This window comes from Cherax quadricarinatus, chromosome 50 (assembly GCF_038502225.1).
Source record: "Cherax quadricarinatus isolate ZL_2023a chromosome 50, ASM3850222v1, whole genome shotgun sequence".
NCBI classification, from domain to species: domain Eukaryota; kingdom Metazoa; phylum Arthropoda; class Malacostraca; order Decapoda; family Parastacidae; genus Cherax; species Cherax quadricarinatus.
Window position 1 is genome coordinate 25,896,388 of NC_091341.1, and position 15,621 is coordinate 25,912,008.

Genomic DNA, 15,621 nt, shown 5'->3' on the forward strand with positions numbered 1-15,621 from the left:
TGTCAGGGGCCCAAGACTGTTCAATTGCCTCCCAGCATACATCAGGGGGGATTACCAATAGACCCCAGGATGTCTTCAAGCAGGCACTAAACAGTCACGTAAGGTCAGTACCTGACCAGCCGGGCTGTGGTTCGTACGTTGGATTACGTGCGGCCAGCAGTAACAGCCTGGTTGATCAGACCCTGATCCACCATGAGGCTTGGTCACAGACCGGGCCGTAGGGGCGTTGACCCCCTAAACTCTCTCCAGGTATACTCCAGGTATACACACATGCGATATATACATTTACTCACACGACATACACAAATACACATACCCAGTTGTATATTTTTTTGTTCTAGGTAAACACAATGCTATTTGAAAGTCACAAAACAGTGTTGTTAATAACGCTGATCAACACTGCGCTAATAACTAGCCACGATGTGGGCGGAGCCGTGGAGCAGGTGGGCGTGATGGTGGAACGGATGGTGGAGCACTACTATCTCACCAGCTGTCACCTGGTACTCATCACCACTACACAACACTCACTAATTACAGCCAACATAATCAGGTGAAATATTTATACCTTTGTCGAAATGTGATTTTCTTCAGACTATTTACCAAATACTTTAATTTTCCATTGTATTTTCAAAGATAATAGACTATGTTACGTAGGTAAATATCACCATTGTTGTTAGTGAATAGATGGGAGACGTCAATTGTTAGAAAAGCAACATATAACAAAGGGAGTCTCCAATTTTAACAATGTTTCGCTCGAAAGAAGCTTTATCAAGTACAATAATGGTGAAACGTCGTAGTAATAAACATTCTCCGCCAAATATGATGTTTTTAGGTATCCCTCTTAAAGGGTATAATGCTATTTTTTCAACATTTAAATTCCTTTCAGTGAGATGTCGGTCAAAGCAACTTCTGATAAATTTTAAAATTTTAACGCTTGCGTATTTAAATATATTTACATATATATGCAAAGCAACCACTGAAAGAGTTGAATGATAGCTCTAGGCCTTTCGTCTTGCAACCTTCATTTCAGGAACTTGCAATGTTGCAGAAATGAGTAGAAGGTCCAGGTAGAAATATATATATATATATATATATATATATATATATATATATATATATATATATATATATATATATATATATATATATATATATATATATATATATATATATATATATATATATCTTTGATAGTTCCTTCATAATGTGAGTAGTCACGAAAGCGCTTGGAATTTCTCTATTCTTTCAGAGTGGTTGTTTTGCATATATATATATATATATATATATATATATATATATATATATATATATATATATATATATATATATATATATATATATATATATATATATATATATATATATATGTAACATATAATATAAAACATATAATATTTATTAATATATGCATTCGTATATAATTTTTTGTCTCTTAGACGTTTGAGTGAGAGTTTGGAGGCTGGGCTGGTGGTGGAGGTAGGGTGGGTGATCTCCCAGGACCAGCTGGCCCAGGACCAACTCCTGCAGGGTGTCTGGGGCGACTCTAAGACCACCTGCCGGGGTCTCATCCTTGACCTCACCAACACCAACAATACTCTTCCTCTCTTAAGGTAACTTTATAATTGATACTGAAATCTGGAGCTGAAGTTGACTGATCCATTATAAAGAAAATACAATCTGAACTGATTGGTTTGGCTTAGCCAAAATTTTACGCAATTCTTAAATCTACAAACATTAGTTTTCGTATATAGATAAAGCAGTTTGGATATTTGTTGTTTGTTATCAGTGTGAGATAAGATTGTTAGACCTTCCCGAATTTTAGAAATTTCTCATTAGCATTTTTTTATTCTTTGCTTGAAAGAACTGGGATAAAAAGTATAAAAATCCATTGGTTAGTCAACAACACATGAGTCACATCAGATGTCGAGGAGATAGAAAATTAATCAGTTTCCAAATGAAGAAAAATTGAGAGAGTACAGATTCTCTTGGTAACGTTACGCAGGTTTCTTGAGGAAGCTGAACTATGGAAGTTACCAGAGACTCTTGTGCTTGTTGTGGGAGGAAAAGCGGGGGTGAAGGATGTGCTTCTCCACCATAGCCTCCACAACACTATCCACGCCCTCTACCTGGCCCTCCACGACCTCACCCTCCAAAACATTACCTTCAATGACGTCGTCCAACACAGCATCAAATTCATAGCACCACTACATAACCCACGTTATAAAAAACCCGTTACACGGGAAGGTCAGTATGCGTCCGGGATCTTTATTTTCTGATACGACACTGACATTTTTCATGTGCTCACATAGTATATGGGATGACACAGTGGAGTTTCTGTAACACAAGAATTCCTGCAATTAAAGATAATGTGTTGAACAAGATTTCAATGGAATTTCGCTTCACTTCGGCTTGAGCTCTACCTGACCATGACTTTGTTAAAGTTTTTCACAGAAAGGTAATCAGATTTCATAAAGCTTGTCCTGCATATTGTGTCTTTAATCCCATACTTGTCAGTATTGGGTCTTTGTATTCAATTTTCGAAAATATAAGAAACTTGCATACCTGATAATATAAAACATGGGAAATGTTCATAAATATTAAAACGCATTGTTCAGTTACTTTTCTTTTGTTCCTAAGCGTATATAATTAACTTCTGTATAATCAGGCACACTAGTGAGTGGAGGTGTGTGGGTGTACCGGAGGTGTCTGTACTGTAACATGGGTGAGGCAGACGTCCAGCTCCTCCACCTGTGGAACCTCGCTTCATTTACTCACAGCAAATATGATTTATTTCAAGGCGAGTATTCTTTGGTTTGTTTACTTAGTATAAAGATTGATCCTCTGTCTGCTGAGTACGAGACAGACGCGCTTCCTCTCTGTACTCACCTATTTGTTAATGCAGGTAGATATATACTGTTGTCATCATCTAACATCACACAGTCACATCATCCTAACACAAAGAACCTGTAGAAATCAAAACCACATCACTTAAGAAATATACATTTTTTATTACGATTGTTTTTATAACAAGACAATGTTTGTAATTTGACTAACGTATATTATCAAAAATGACGTCCTCTTATTTCTTTAACAGAGCAGTTTCATAACTTCTGGGGGAAAGAAATGAAGTTTTCAACTATTATATACTTCCCGTACACGGATTACACCTTAGATAATAGTGAACCAGGCAGCACAGTGTCCCTCAAGGACAGCCTTGATGCTAGACTTCTGTCTCTCGTTACTGAAAAACTCAACATTAGGTAAATTTATTTGTATCTCTTGTGTAAATTGTGTAGCAGATGAGTTAACTGTTAAACAGAATAATTTTTAATTGTATAGTATAGAAATCAGGAAATGTAGTTAGGTGATATTCTTTCAAGACGTGTTCGTCTTTTTTATCTGCTGACAGGGTTTAACGCTTCCCCTAAATATAATAAATACATATAATTTGTCCCTTTGTAGTTGGTATAAAAAAAATATTTTGATCCCACAAATCTTTCAACAAATTAAGTGGTATCTCCGTGGTCTTATTACCTTATTTATCTGTGATTCGAAGCTCAGTGATGCGGGAGATGCCTAATCGATATTATGGTGTGCAGAAGAATGGCCAGTTCACTGGTATAATAGGTCAACTACAGCGGGAAGAGATAGACATTGGTGCACCAATGGGACCCCTTTCTGAACGCATCCCGGCAATGGAGTTCTTGAGGGCGTACGAAGTCGACCCACTGATCATTGTGTCTTTGAAGCCAACTCTTCTGCCACAACTCCTCTCACTCTTAAAACCTTTTTCACGTAAGCAATTTATATAATTATTTTGTGTTTACTAACAAACCTTTTATTTGTATCTTGGAAGAATGGCAAGCTCATAGCATGGGACTATACCTGTGTGTCCACACTGGCTGACACCTATATCCATCACAGTGTGGGGCGACAGGGAGGAGCTGCTGACCACAGGGAGGAGTACAAGATCAGCAAGTACAGGGACATTAGCCAACAGTATCAATTTGTCCCAGTGGGATCAGAGACCTTGGGATCATGGGGAAAAAATGTCACACGTTTCCTTAAAGAATTGGGTTCCAGACTCATCGACACCACCAGGGACCCAAGGGCAGCCACTTTCATGTTCCAGCGCCACAGCGTCGCCATCCAGAGGGGAAATGCTTGCTGCATACTTGGCTCACGTCCAGCCTCGGAGGAGCTGGAGGAAATTCATGATCTTTGATACATTGCGCCATTGTATTCATGTTTATGTTTTTTTCTGTAAATGTATTTTGTTTATTAATAAATGTTCACATAGAATAAAAAATATATAGGGGGTGGTAGGAGAAGAAAATATTCAAACAGCTCCGGGGAGAACCTTGAGTTTTCCCTGAGGTACGTTTATTGTCTTCTCTGAGGATGAGGGTCCCCATTCCAGCTATAGAGGTGGTACTTCCCTATATAAATATAATTAAATATATATATATATATATATATATATATATATATATATATATATATATATATATATATATATATATATATATATATATATATGAAAGTAATACCTAGATGAATAAACACGTTGTAAGCTTCAGCTACACTTTATGATATAATATCCAATTAATTCTTTCTTCAGGAGAACTATGGCTGACGTTGTTGACGAGTGTGGTGTTGTGGGGTGTGATCATGTGGATACTACAGAGAGTATGGTGGTGGGTCACAGGGACACACACAGTCAACTTCGTCACCATCCTTCTGTATGGCTGGGGCGCACTCCTGGCCAACCTGCCCTCAGATCCTTCCGTCAACAAAGCAGGAAAAGTAAAATTGTGTATCATTATCAGTGGTTTTTCATACTACCTTATATAACACGCAAGTCTTCCAAGTTTGGAGTATACTATATTGATTCTTCTTGCGGTGAAATGGCGTCGCTTATAAAGACAAATGTCTAAATCCTGGGGGCAGCTCTGAAGGCTGATTTCTAATTTTTTTGCACCTTCCAGGTTCTCAGCCAAATCACCAAGACAAAGTCCGATGGACTTTGCTGCCAGGAGACAGGACTAGTCTGACGAATTAGTAAAACAATCAGTTCTCTCTCCATATACAATTACTGTAAAGAAATGGATGCTAGAAGTGACACAAATGAAGTGCAATAAGAAATTTTTTTCTTTTTAGCAAATAATATGATGAATATTTGTTGAAATTTATGATGGATTTTATTTATTTTGGTGCCTTAAATTTGACACATAATCCTACGTTAACCACTAAACAGCAGTAGCAGAAAGGTAGCTAGGATTAGGAAGTCAATCCTAACACACGTAGAGATTGAGGCCAATGTCCTAGTCTATGAAAATAGAGTTCAGACACTCTAAACACCTTTAATTGTTCTTAAGCTAGAGCTCAACTTTGAGAAGCGTGTATTTAACTACAGTCAATATATTAAAATTTAAATTATCTAGAATACTGACTTGAGTTTTTCCACACGAGATATGAGTTAATTTAAACAGGTGTGACAGTCAGCAGCAGCGACACAAAACGTGAACAAAATATGAGATTTTTTCTCTTTGGTCTTCTAAACATGACTGAGTTATTTTTCATTATTTTGTATAGACATTAGAGAACTAAATATTATATTGAACAGTATAAAATTAGGTAAGATAACCTAACTGAATATTCATCACATCGACACCTTGTCCAGCCCTTCTAGGGTAGGGTAGGTTCCTGAGCCATAGCTTGTAGCTCACAAGACTGTCATTCCCATTATCCCCCTTGGGACTGGGATGGCAGACCAGAGAGGTCTAGCTTCTCCTTACGAGCCCCGTGAGGGCGGGGAATGTGGCTAGGCCTGAGGATAGTTGATCACAACGATGAGAGGGGTACTTGTGCCTCCTCCCATGGGAGACTTGGGTCTCAGACACTCCCTAGATAGGGAACCCAAGGCCGGGCCACCACTTGGAAAAGTTCCGGGCCGGGAGAATATCGGTGAATCAACAAGAAGGTGAATATTCATCACAAGAGCTACCAGCATGAAATTTCAATGAGGGAAGCTGTGTTATTAGGATAAGTGTAGTTACATAAGAAGAATTCTGAAGTGGACAAGCTTAATGTAGCAATATTTTCTAGACATTCTGGCTGGTCATTACCATGAGATGTAGATATTGCTTTTACTTTTCCAATTGTTGGTGGGCGTGTGGCTGATGTTGTGTCTGGTCATAACCACAGGTTACAGCTTCTCATTATGTTTCCAGGTGTTGGTAGGCGCGTGGTTGATGTTCTGTCTGGTCATGACCACAGGTTACAGCTCCTCGTTAGTGGCTCACTTGTCGGTCCAGGAGAAGACTAAACCCCCGGAAACCTTCGAGGACCTGGTGACTCGAGACAACTGGAAGTGGGGCATTGAATCTTATGTTCTAGCCGGATCAGTACTACTCTATTTCTCACAGCACACCGACCCTATAATACAAAAATTATATAAGAAAATGGAGGTCACTATGCATTTTTTTCTAAAGAAAACTGAACAAAAGAGACAAATTGCAGAACAAGTTTTTGCTGGGATATATTTTGATTAAAATTCCTAATATATATATAGCCGGATCAGTATATATATATATATATATATATATATATATATATATATATATATATATATATATATATATATATATATATATATATATATATATATATATATATATATATATATATATATATATATATATATATATATATATATATATATATATATATATATATATATATATATATATATATATATATATATATATATATATATATATATATGTCGTGCCGAATAGGCAAAACTGGTCAATTAGCAAGAACTCATTTAAAATTAAATCCTTTCTAAAATTTTCTCTTATACGTTTAACGATGTATTTATTTCATTAATGTTAATGTAAAAATTTATAATTTTGCATCACAAGAATCTTAGAAAACTTACCTAACCTTATTATAACAAGAACAATTTGTTTTAGCCTAACCCAACTAAATATATTTTAGATTTGTTTACAATAATTTAATACTAAACAAACACAGTGAAATATATTTTTTTCGTTAGGTTCAGAATTATTTTGGCGAAATTATTGCATACGCAAATTTTCACTTGTCCTATATGGCAAGATGAGCGTTGCTATTTAAGCCAAGATAGCAAGTTCTGCCTATTCGGCACGACATATATATGCAAAACAACCACTGTGAAAGAATAGAGAAGTTCCAAGCGCTTTCGTGACTACTCACATTATCAAGGAACAATGAAAGTAAAGCATCAAAGGAAGGTATATAAAGGGGTAGCCCACACCTCACTATCAGATCCCACAACAACGAAACACCTGACGCGAGACAGCAGGCCCGCCGGCCGAACTAGACAGGTCCTTCATACAACCCACCAACAAACTATTCTACCCAAAAAATAGGAAATTTAAAAAATTATTATTTGTCCAATGTATTATTAAATTCTTCCCAAATTCTATTGATTATAAATGGATCTAATTTACATAAACCAAAGGAAATATTCATATTATTGTCAAAACTGCTTTTTATGAAACAAGATTCAATTATATTCCTGTCGACCATGGACTTGCTTGATACTACTTTCTCAACTTTTTGAAAATCAATTGGATGGTTAAAATCTTTTACATGAATAAATAGAGCATTGGAATCTTGCCCAGTTCTAATGCTATATTTATGTTGTTTTAATCTTAGTTCGAGATTTTTACCAGTTTGACCGTAATAAACTTTATAGACACATCCATCAGCATTTTGGGGGGATTCTTTATCAAAAGTTTTTTTTACTGTATCAAGATTTTTGAATACAACTTTAATATTAAAAGTCTTAAGAAGAGAAGGCTTATCAACCAAATTTTCATGGTAAGGGAGAACCAACATATTTTTAGTTGAATAAGGTTGGTTGTCCCCTTTTGGATTGTAAAAAGTATTTCTAGCAAGTTTAAAAGATTTATCAATTACATTTCTTGGGTATTTCAAATCATTACCTATTTCATAAATTTTGGATATTTCTTCATCTATGAACTCTGGACTACAAATTCATAAAGCTCTCAAAAATGTTGATGAGAAAACAGACAGCTTAACTCTGTCTTGATGGGAAGAATAATAGTGGACATAGGAACAGTTATTTGTAGGTTTTCTGTAAATTTTAAATTTGAATTCATTATTACCCTTAATAATTAAAACATCTAGAAAAGGCAATGAGTTATTTTCTTCAAATTCAACAGTAAAATTTATAGAATGGGCTAAGCTATTTAATTTGCCAAGGAAATGGTGTATATCTTGGAACTTCTCTATTCTTTCACAGTGGTTGTTTTGCATATTCTGAAATCACCTGTTTACTGTGATCTTATTGCATATATATGTATATATATATATATATATATATATATATATATATATATATATATATATATATATATATATATATATAAATTAATAGGTATTTTTTTATGTTGCGGCTACAAGACTCAGGTGATAACGAAAGGACTGCAGAAGGTGAGAGAGGGAGAATACTCTTTTTTAAGCGTCAGGTACTCCATCATGATAGCTATCGACTCCCTATACACTAACAACTATGGGCAAACACCTTATTACCTCAGCCATGAAGAAATTCGTCTTCTGGCTGGCTTTGGATGGGGTTTCAGGCAAGTATTGTCTTAATGTTAATAATACTTAAGGTGCTATGCAATTGGCTTAATTTGTATGTCTTTTTTATAAGCATTGACGAGGACGTAAACTGTGGCATGCAAAGAGTACGTAACCTTTATTCGGCGCATGGACACACCCTCATTTACAGGCTATCTCCCCCAACCAGCGAACCAGGTTGCTAAGAGTTGATGATGGGGCCCCATCGTTCAACTAGTGACCAGGTTCTAGCCAATAAGAAGGTGGGATTGACAATCGCAGAGGTTATGTGGATACCGCTCTCCTGTCTGCCCTTGTCATTCCCACTCTAGAGCTGGTTGAAGCACGGTCTGCTATCTTGTGGCTTCTATTTCTGCCTTGCTTACCGTGGAGTGCACTATATTTATCACTGTACATAGTGTACATATTGCTGTTATAATTGGTGAAGGATAATATAAGTCTAAACTTTTTCTACTGTGTTTATTTGCTCCCATTACACCTGGGATAACAGGCCATTTGAAATCCTAGGTTGTAATATGGGTAGCCTGTCCGAGAGCTGGACTTAGAGAAACGGTTGAGCTTAGGGTGAAGCTTGTAGCAGGAACATTGTGTAGCTTGCTGTTTCGCTTCGCTTTACAAATTTTGCGTGTCAGTTGCTTATGATCAGCCTTGCTATTGTGTGATCGTTCAACAGCTCGCTACTAGCTTGTTCAGTGTGCTCGCTTCGCTACGGTCAATCTTGTGTGCAGTCGGCTTTGCTTGTATGCGTATTCTGCAATCGTACTGTGCATAGCTAAGCGTGTTCTGCAAATTAACGTGTTACGTTGGGGTATTCGTACTGTGCATAGCGAATAACTTATGCCACCTAGACGAGTCAGACGCCTGGTGTCGGCATATACTTTGCATAACCTACCTAAATTGTCCCTACAGCGTTGTTGGCAAATTGCTCGTTCCATTGGCATTCCCTATAAACGCACTCTCACAGCTGCGCAACTGCGTTCACTTATTGCTGACATACTTATTGAAGAAGAGATGGCACATCAAACTCCTCCCTTTACGGGAGCTAGGGAAAAAACTACTATGTTCTCGCAGGAGGAAGATGATACACCTACGGAGCAAAATGGTCAGTATAGTGCAGCTGGGTTGTCTCAGGGTGAATCAGCGTCGTTGGCACTTGAGCTGGCAAAAATCACGCTGGAGCAAACTAGGGAACAGAGAGCATTCGCAAGGGAAGAATTTGATAGGGAAAGAGAGAGGAGACAGTTTTCGCATTCTGTAAACGATTTCAGTTTACAAAAAGCAGTACAGCTTGTTCCCCGCTTCAATGAGGCCGAACCAGAGCAATTTTTCGAAAGCTTCGAAAATCAGGCTCGAGCCTTGAGGTGGCCGGAACAGCACTGGGCAGCGTTGGTTCATACAGCATTATTGGGTAAGGCACAGGAATTTACGTCGGTATTAACTGACGCTGAATTCTCTGATTATCAAGTAGTGAAGACCACAGTGTTGGGAGCATATACATGTATCCCAGCTAAATATCGTAAGACCTTCAAATTGAACAGGCGGCAGCTTGGTCAATCCCTGGTGGACTTTGTGAGACAGCAAACCAAAGCTTTTACCAGCTGGTATAAAGCGAGTGGTGTCTCTAACTTTGAGGAGCTGGTGCAGCTTATTCTGATTGATAACCTGCTGGAGTCTGTGGGACCAGAGGTTCGTGTCTTTCTGCAGGATCGTGACTTAACCACTGCATTGGAGGCGGCCAGGTTGGCTGATACCTTCGAAACGAACCGCTCCTTGTCCGAGCGGTCCCGTCTCTCTTTTCAACAGTCTGGCGTGAGCAGAGATCGACAACATTGGAGAATGAAGTGCCAGCCGGAGGGAGAGCGTCTACGTCATCCAACCAAGTCACCTGGTGAGCCACGCTTCTCAACATATGGTCCCCCTGCGGAGAGGCAAACTACTTATGGAGCATCTCGACAACAATATCCAGAGAGGCACCAGCCAGAACGACACCACTTGCAACGTCATCAGGGAGTAAAGGGCAAGCCTGTCGTCTGCTTCAGGTGCAATAAAGTAGGTCACATCAGTTCCAACTGCCCCCAAAAACCTCAACCCATCGGGAAAATCTCTAATATCCCTAGTAACATGTCCCCTAGAGAAGTAGAAAAAGGTATGGCCCCTTATTATTGCGAAAGTCTTATTTCCCTTCAGGAAAACTCAGAACCAACTAAAGTAAATACCTTTAGAGATACTGGAGCATATTGCTCACTTGTCAGAGAAGGAATATTACCCCTTTCAGAGAATACTTTGAATTCCTCAGTTTTATTGGAAGCATTTGGAGGAGCTATCTTTTCCGTTCCTTTGCATAAAATTTATGTACAGTGCAAATATTACACTGGGTACTTGACTGTAGGGGTCTCAAAAGGATTTCCCATGAAAAATGCCATGTTATTACTGGGTAATAACATTACTACTGTTACTTCGTGTCCTGAACCTATAATGATTAATGCTTCTCCAGTGTTGGCCATAACTCGGGCAACATCCCAAGGGTTGTCTGGGGAGAATGTTGACCTATCCTTGGACGACTCCGATCTCGGAATAGCCACGTTGTTTTATGAGACACACCGGCCGGAGTCTCGTAAATCAAGTGAACAGACCCCGATCAAGCCTTCCTATTCCCAGGTTGCAGGATTGCCAGATGTCTCTGTTTCCATGCCCGAGGGACTGTCCTTCCGGGAGGAACAACGAAAGGACCCTTCTTTAAAATTCGCTTTTGAGGCAGCCATGGGTAAATCCTCTTTGGGTCATCCAGTCAAGTATGAAGTTAAAAATGATTATTTGGTTTGCACTGAGACTGGTAAGGAGATAGAGGGCCGGCAATTATACGACAGGTTAGTGGTTCCAACCAAGTATAGACCTCAGATATTAAATATAGCTCATAATACGTCATCAGGAGGTCACTTAGGAATTACAAAAACCTTGTATAGAATCACAACACAAGGCTTATGCGTTGGACGCTCAGGCTGCAGCCCTACAATATCAAAATTCATTATATTGCCGGCAAAGAAAATGTGTTGGCAGACTCTTTGTCAAGAGTCTAGTTTATTATTTTATTTAGGTTAGGATGTATTTGTGGTAACCCCTTTCAAGCTCTTTTTTTTATCCCCTGATGTGGGGGTTTTTTTTTTTAGTGAGGGGATGCGGGCTACCGTCCGCCTGTATCTTGGACCTATGCTAGCCTGTCTGACTGCTGTCTCACTCTAAGTTTAGGGTTTGGCTTTTGGTCACTAGGAAAGCTGAGCTCTATCTAAGAGTTGGATGGTGGAGAGGATAGGCGGTCCCATTATTTTGTGCCATGGCGGCACGGTTACCACTGGGAGGTGGCAGCCTAATCCTGAGCCTTCTCGGGGGTGGGGGTGTGGCATGCAAAGAGTACGTAACCTTTATTCGGCGCATGGACACACCCTCATTTACAGGCTATCTCCCCCAACCAGCGAACCAGGTTGCTAAGAGTTGATGATGGGGCCCCATCGTTCAACTAGTGACCAGGTTCTAGCCAATAAGAAGGTGGGATTGACAATCGCAGAGGTTATGTGGATACCGCTCTCCTGTCTGCCCTTGTCATTCCCACTCTAGAGCTGGTTGAAGCACGGTCTGCTATCTTGTGGCTTCTATTTCTGCCTTGCTTACCGTGGAGTGCACTATATTTATCACTGTACATAGTGTACATATTGCTGTTATAATTGGTGAAGGATAATATAAGTCTAAACTTTTTCTACTGTGTTTATTTGCTCCCATTACACCTGGGATAACAGGCCATTTGAAATCCTAGGTTGTAATATAAACTTATACTATTTAACAACGTAAGGCAGAATAATTTACGAAAGATTTAATTAGCGTATTTGATAGGAGTGAATAGAGACAAATGGTTTTTAATACTTGACGTGCTGTTGGAGTGTGAACAAAGTAACATTTATGAAGGGATTCGGAGAAACCGGCAGGCCGGACTTGAGTCCTGAAGATGAGAAGTACAGTGCCTGCACTCCATTACTGGTAAGACAGTGATGGAGTGAATGATAATGAAAGTTTTTCTTTTTCGGGCCACCCTGCCATGGTGGGAATTGGCCGATGTGTTAATAAAAAAATAATAAAAAATAATTAATTAGGCAATATCCAGCTTGAAGGTAATTACACACAAGGGCATTTTAAATGCATATTTATCAAAACACGACTTCTATAAAGGTGAACTGTACCTCACTAGTATGGACACATTTGGACACATTTAGACTATGCAACACAGTTTTGGTCTCAGTATTGTAGAATGGTTATAAATTTTCATATATGCAAACGCACGTACACACACACACGCACACACACACACACACACACACACACACACACACACACACACACACACACACACACACACACACACACACATACACACACTTGTTAAGGCTCTTGGAGCACGGAGAGATTGGACATAGTAGGGACCAGCAAAGAGTCAGGACCAAGAGCTGTGATTCGACCCCTGCAACCATATAGCAATACAAACACATGAACACAAAATTATGACCCGACCCCTGCAACTTCATATAGGTATATATATATATATATATATATATATATATATATATATATATATATATTATATACATATATATATATATAAATAAATATATATATATATATATATATATATATATATATATATATATATATATATATATATATATATATATATATATATATATATATATATATATATATATATATAGATATATATATGCAAAATCTTTTACATGAGTAAATAGAGCATTGGAATCTTGCCCAGTTCTAATGCTATATTTATGTTGTTTTAATCTTAGTTCGAGATTTTTACCAGTTTGACCGTAATAAACTTTATCGCAAATTTTACAAGGAATCTTATAGACACATCCATCAGCATTTTGGGGGGAATTCTTTATCAAAAGTTTTTTTACTGCATCAAGATTTTTGAATACAACTTTAATATTAAAAGTCTTAAGAAGAGAAGGCATATCAACCAAGTTTTCATGGTAAGGGAGAACCAACATATTTTTAGTTGAATAAAGCTAGTTGTCCCTTTTTGGATTGTAAAAAGTATTTCTAGCAACTTTAAAAGATTTATCAATTACGTTTCTTGGGTATTTCAAATCATTACCTATTTCATAAATTTTGGACATTTCCTCATCTATGAACTCTGGACTACAAATTCGTAAAGCTCTCAAAAACATTGATGAGAAAACAGACAGTTTAACTCTATCTTGATGGGAAGAATAATACTGTGATCTTATTGCATATGTATATATATATATATATATATATATATATATATATATATATATATATATATATATATATATATATATATATATATATATATATATAACATTTGCATCCCCCAAACTGGTTTCTTCAATATTTTATTGCTGTATCAAAATTATAATAATAATACTAATCTCTACAGTATCTTACCTTTTCCCTCTAGGAAAGGTGCCCCATTTTACAATAGATTTATGCAGCTTATATTTCGTTTGCAAGATGCTGGAATTATCAGGCGGTGGACTGAGGAAGTGTTGGTACAACGTATGATAGAGAACAGAGCAGCAGCAGCACTCAAGCCACAAAGTGTCCCCAGCACTGCACCATATGTGAGCACCTGACATTCTTAATAACAGCTGTAATAATAATAATAATAATAATAATAATAATAATAATAATAATAACAATAATAATAATAATAATAATAATAATAATAATAATAATAATAATAATAGCAATAATAGTAATATTAATAATAATAATAATAATAATAGCAATAATAATAATAATAATAATAACAATAATAATAATAATAATAATAATAATATTATTATTATTATTATTATTATTATTGTTATTATTATTATTATTATTAATAATAATAATAATAATAATAATAATATCAATAACTTACAAAAATATTAATTTTTTGAAAGTTTATTAACATCCTTCTCAGTTTTCACCCTATCGAAAGCCTTAAATCATATTACTGATTATATTATCTGGTTTAAGTTTCTTTTTATAGGGATAAGATTTTAATACTGCTGACTGACTGTGGTAATAACATTGCAATATTAGAATCACATCGCTGTAAAAAGAAATTTAAACCGATAATATCATCAGTAATATCTACTGGTAAAAAAAATGAAAGGATGGGGTGGCAGGGGAAGTGGAATATTCAAACGGCTTCAGAAAGAAATCCAAATATTCTTCCTTCCTTGAAACATTTTTATCCACTTCTCCGAGACTATGGGTCCCACACTTAATTATTTTACAAATTTCCAGAAAGAGGACAGCAGTGTGGTGTTGGGAATGAATCACCTGCAAGGAGCATTCTACATGCTGCTGCTGGGTACAGGAGTAGCCTTCCTCACCCTGCTGGGGGAGAACCTCGCCCACTGGTGCTCCTCCCCTCAGTAACCACCTTCACAGGCGTGGCCTTCCTCACCCTGCTGGGGAGAACCTCGTCCACTGGTGCTCCTCCCCTCAGTAACCACCTTCCCAGGCGTGGCCTTCCTCACCCTGCTGGGGGAGAACCTCGCCCACTGGTGCTCCTCCCCTCAGTAACTACTTTCCCAGGCGTGGCCTTCCTCACCCTGCTGGGGGAGAACGTCGCCCACTGGTGCTCCTCCCCTCAGTAACCACCTTCACAGGCGTGGCCTTCCTCACCCTGCTGGGGGAGAACCTCGCCCACTGGTGCTCCTCCCCTCAGTAACCACCTTCCCAGGCGTGGCCTTCCTCACCCTGCTGGGGGAGAACCTCGCCCACTGGTGCTCCTCCCCTCAGTAACCACCTTCCCAGGCGTGGCCTTCCTCACCCTGCTGGGGGAGATCGTCGCCCAATGGTGCTCCTCCCCTCAGTAACTACTTTCCCAGGCGTGGCCTTCCTCACCCTGATGGGGGAGAACGTCGCCCACTGGTGCTCCTC

General features: G+C 38.1%; 1 protein-coding gene across 1 annotated transcript; it reads left to right on the top strand.

The window, feature by feature from the left end:
- The first annotated feature begins 350 nt into the window (after nt 1-350).
- Nucleotides 351-15,114, top strand: LOC138854132 (glutamate receptor-like). The gene is made up of 11 exons (XM_070095345.1): nt 351-550; nt 1,437-1,610; nt 2,003-2,244; nt 2,675-2,797; nt 3,095-3,260; nt 3,557-3,795; nt 4,622-4,806; nt 6,234-6,470; nt 8,482-8,654; nt 14,141-14,303; nt 14,923-15,114. Exons 1-11 carry the CDS (start codon nt 351-353, stop codon nt 15,112-15,114), a joined length of 2,094 nt encoding a protein of 697 aa, XP_069951446.1.
- Nucleotides 15,115-15,621: the final 507 nt, after the last annotated feature.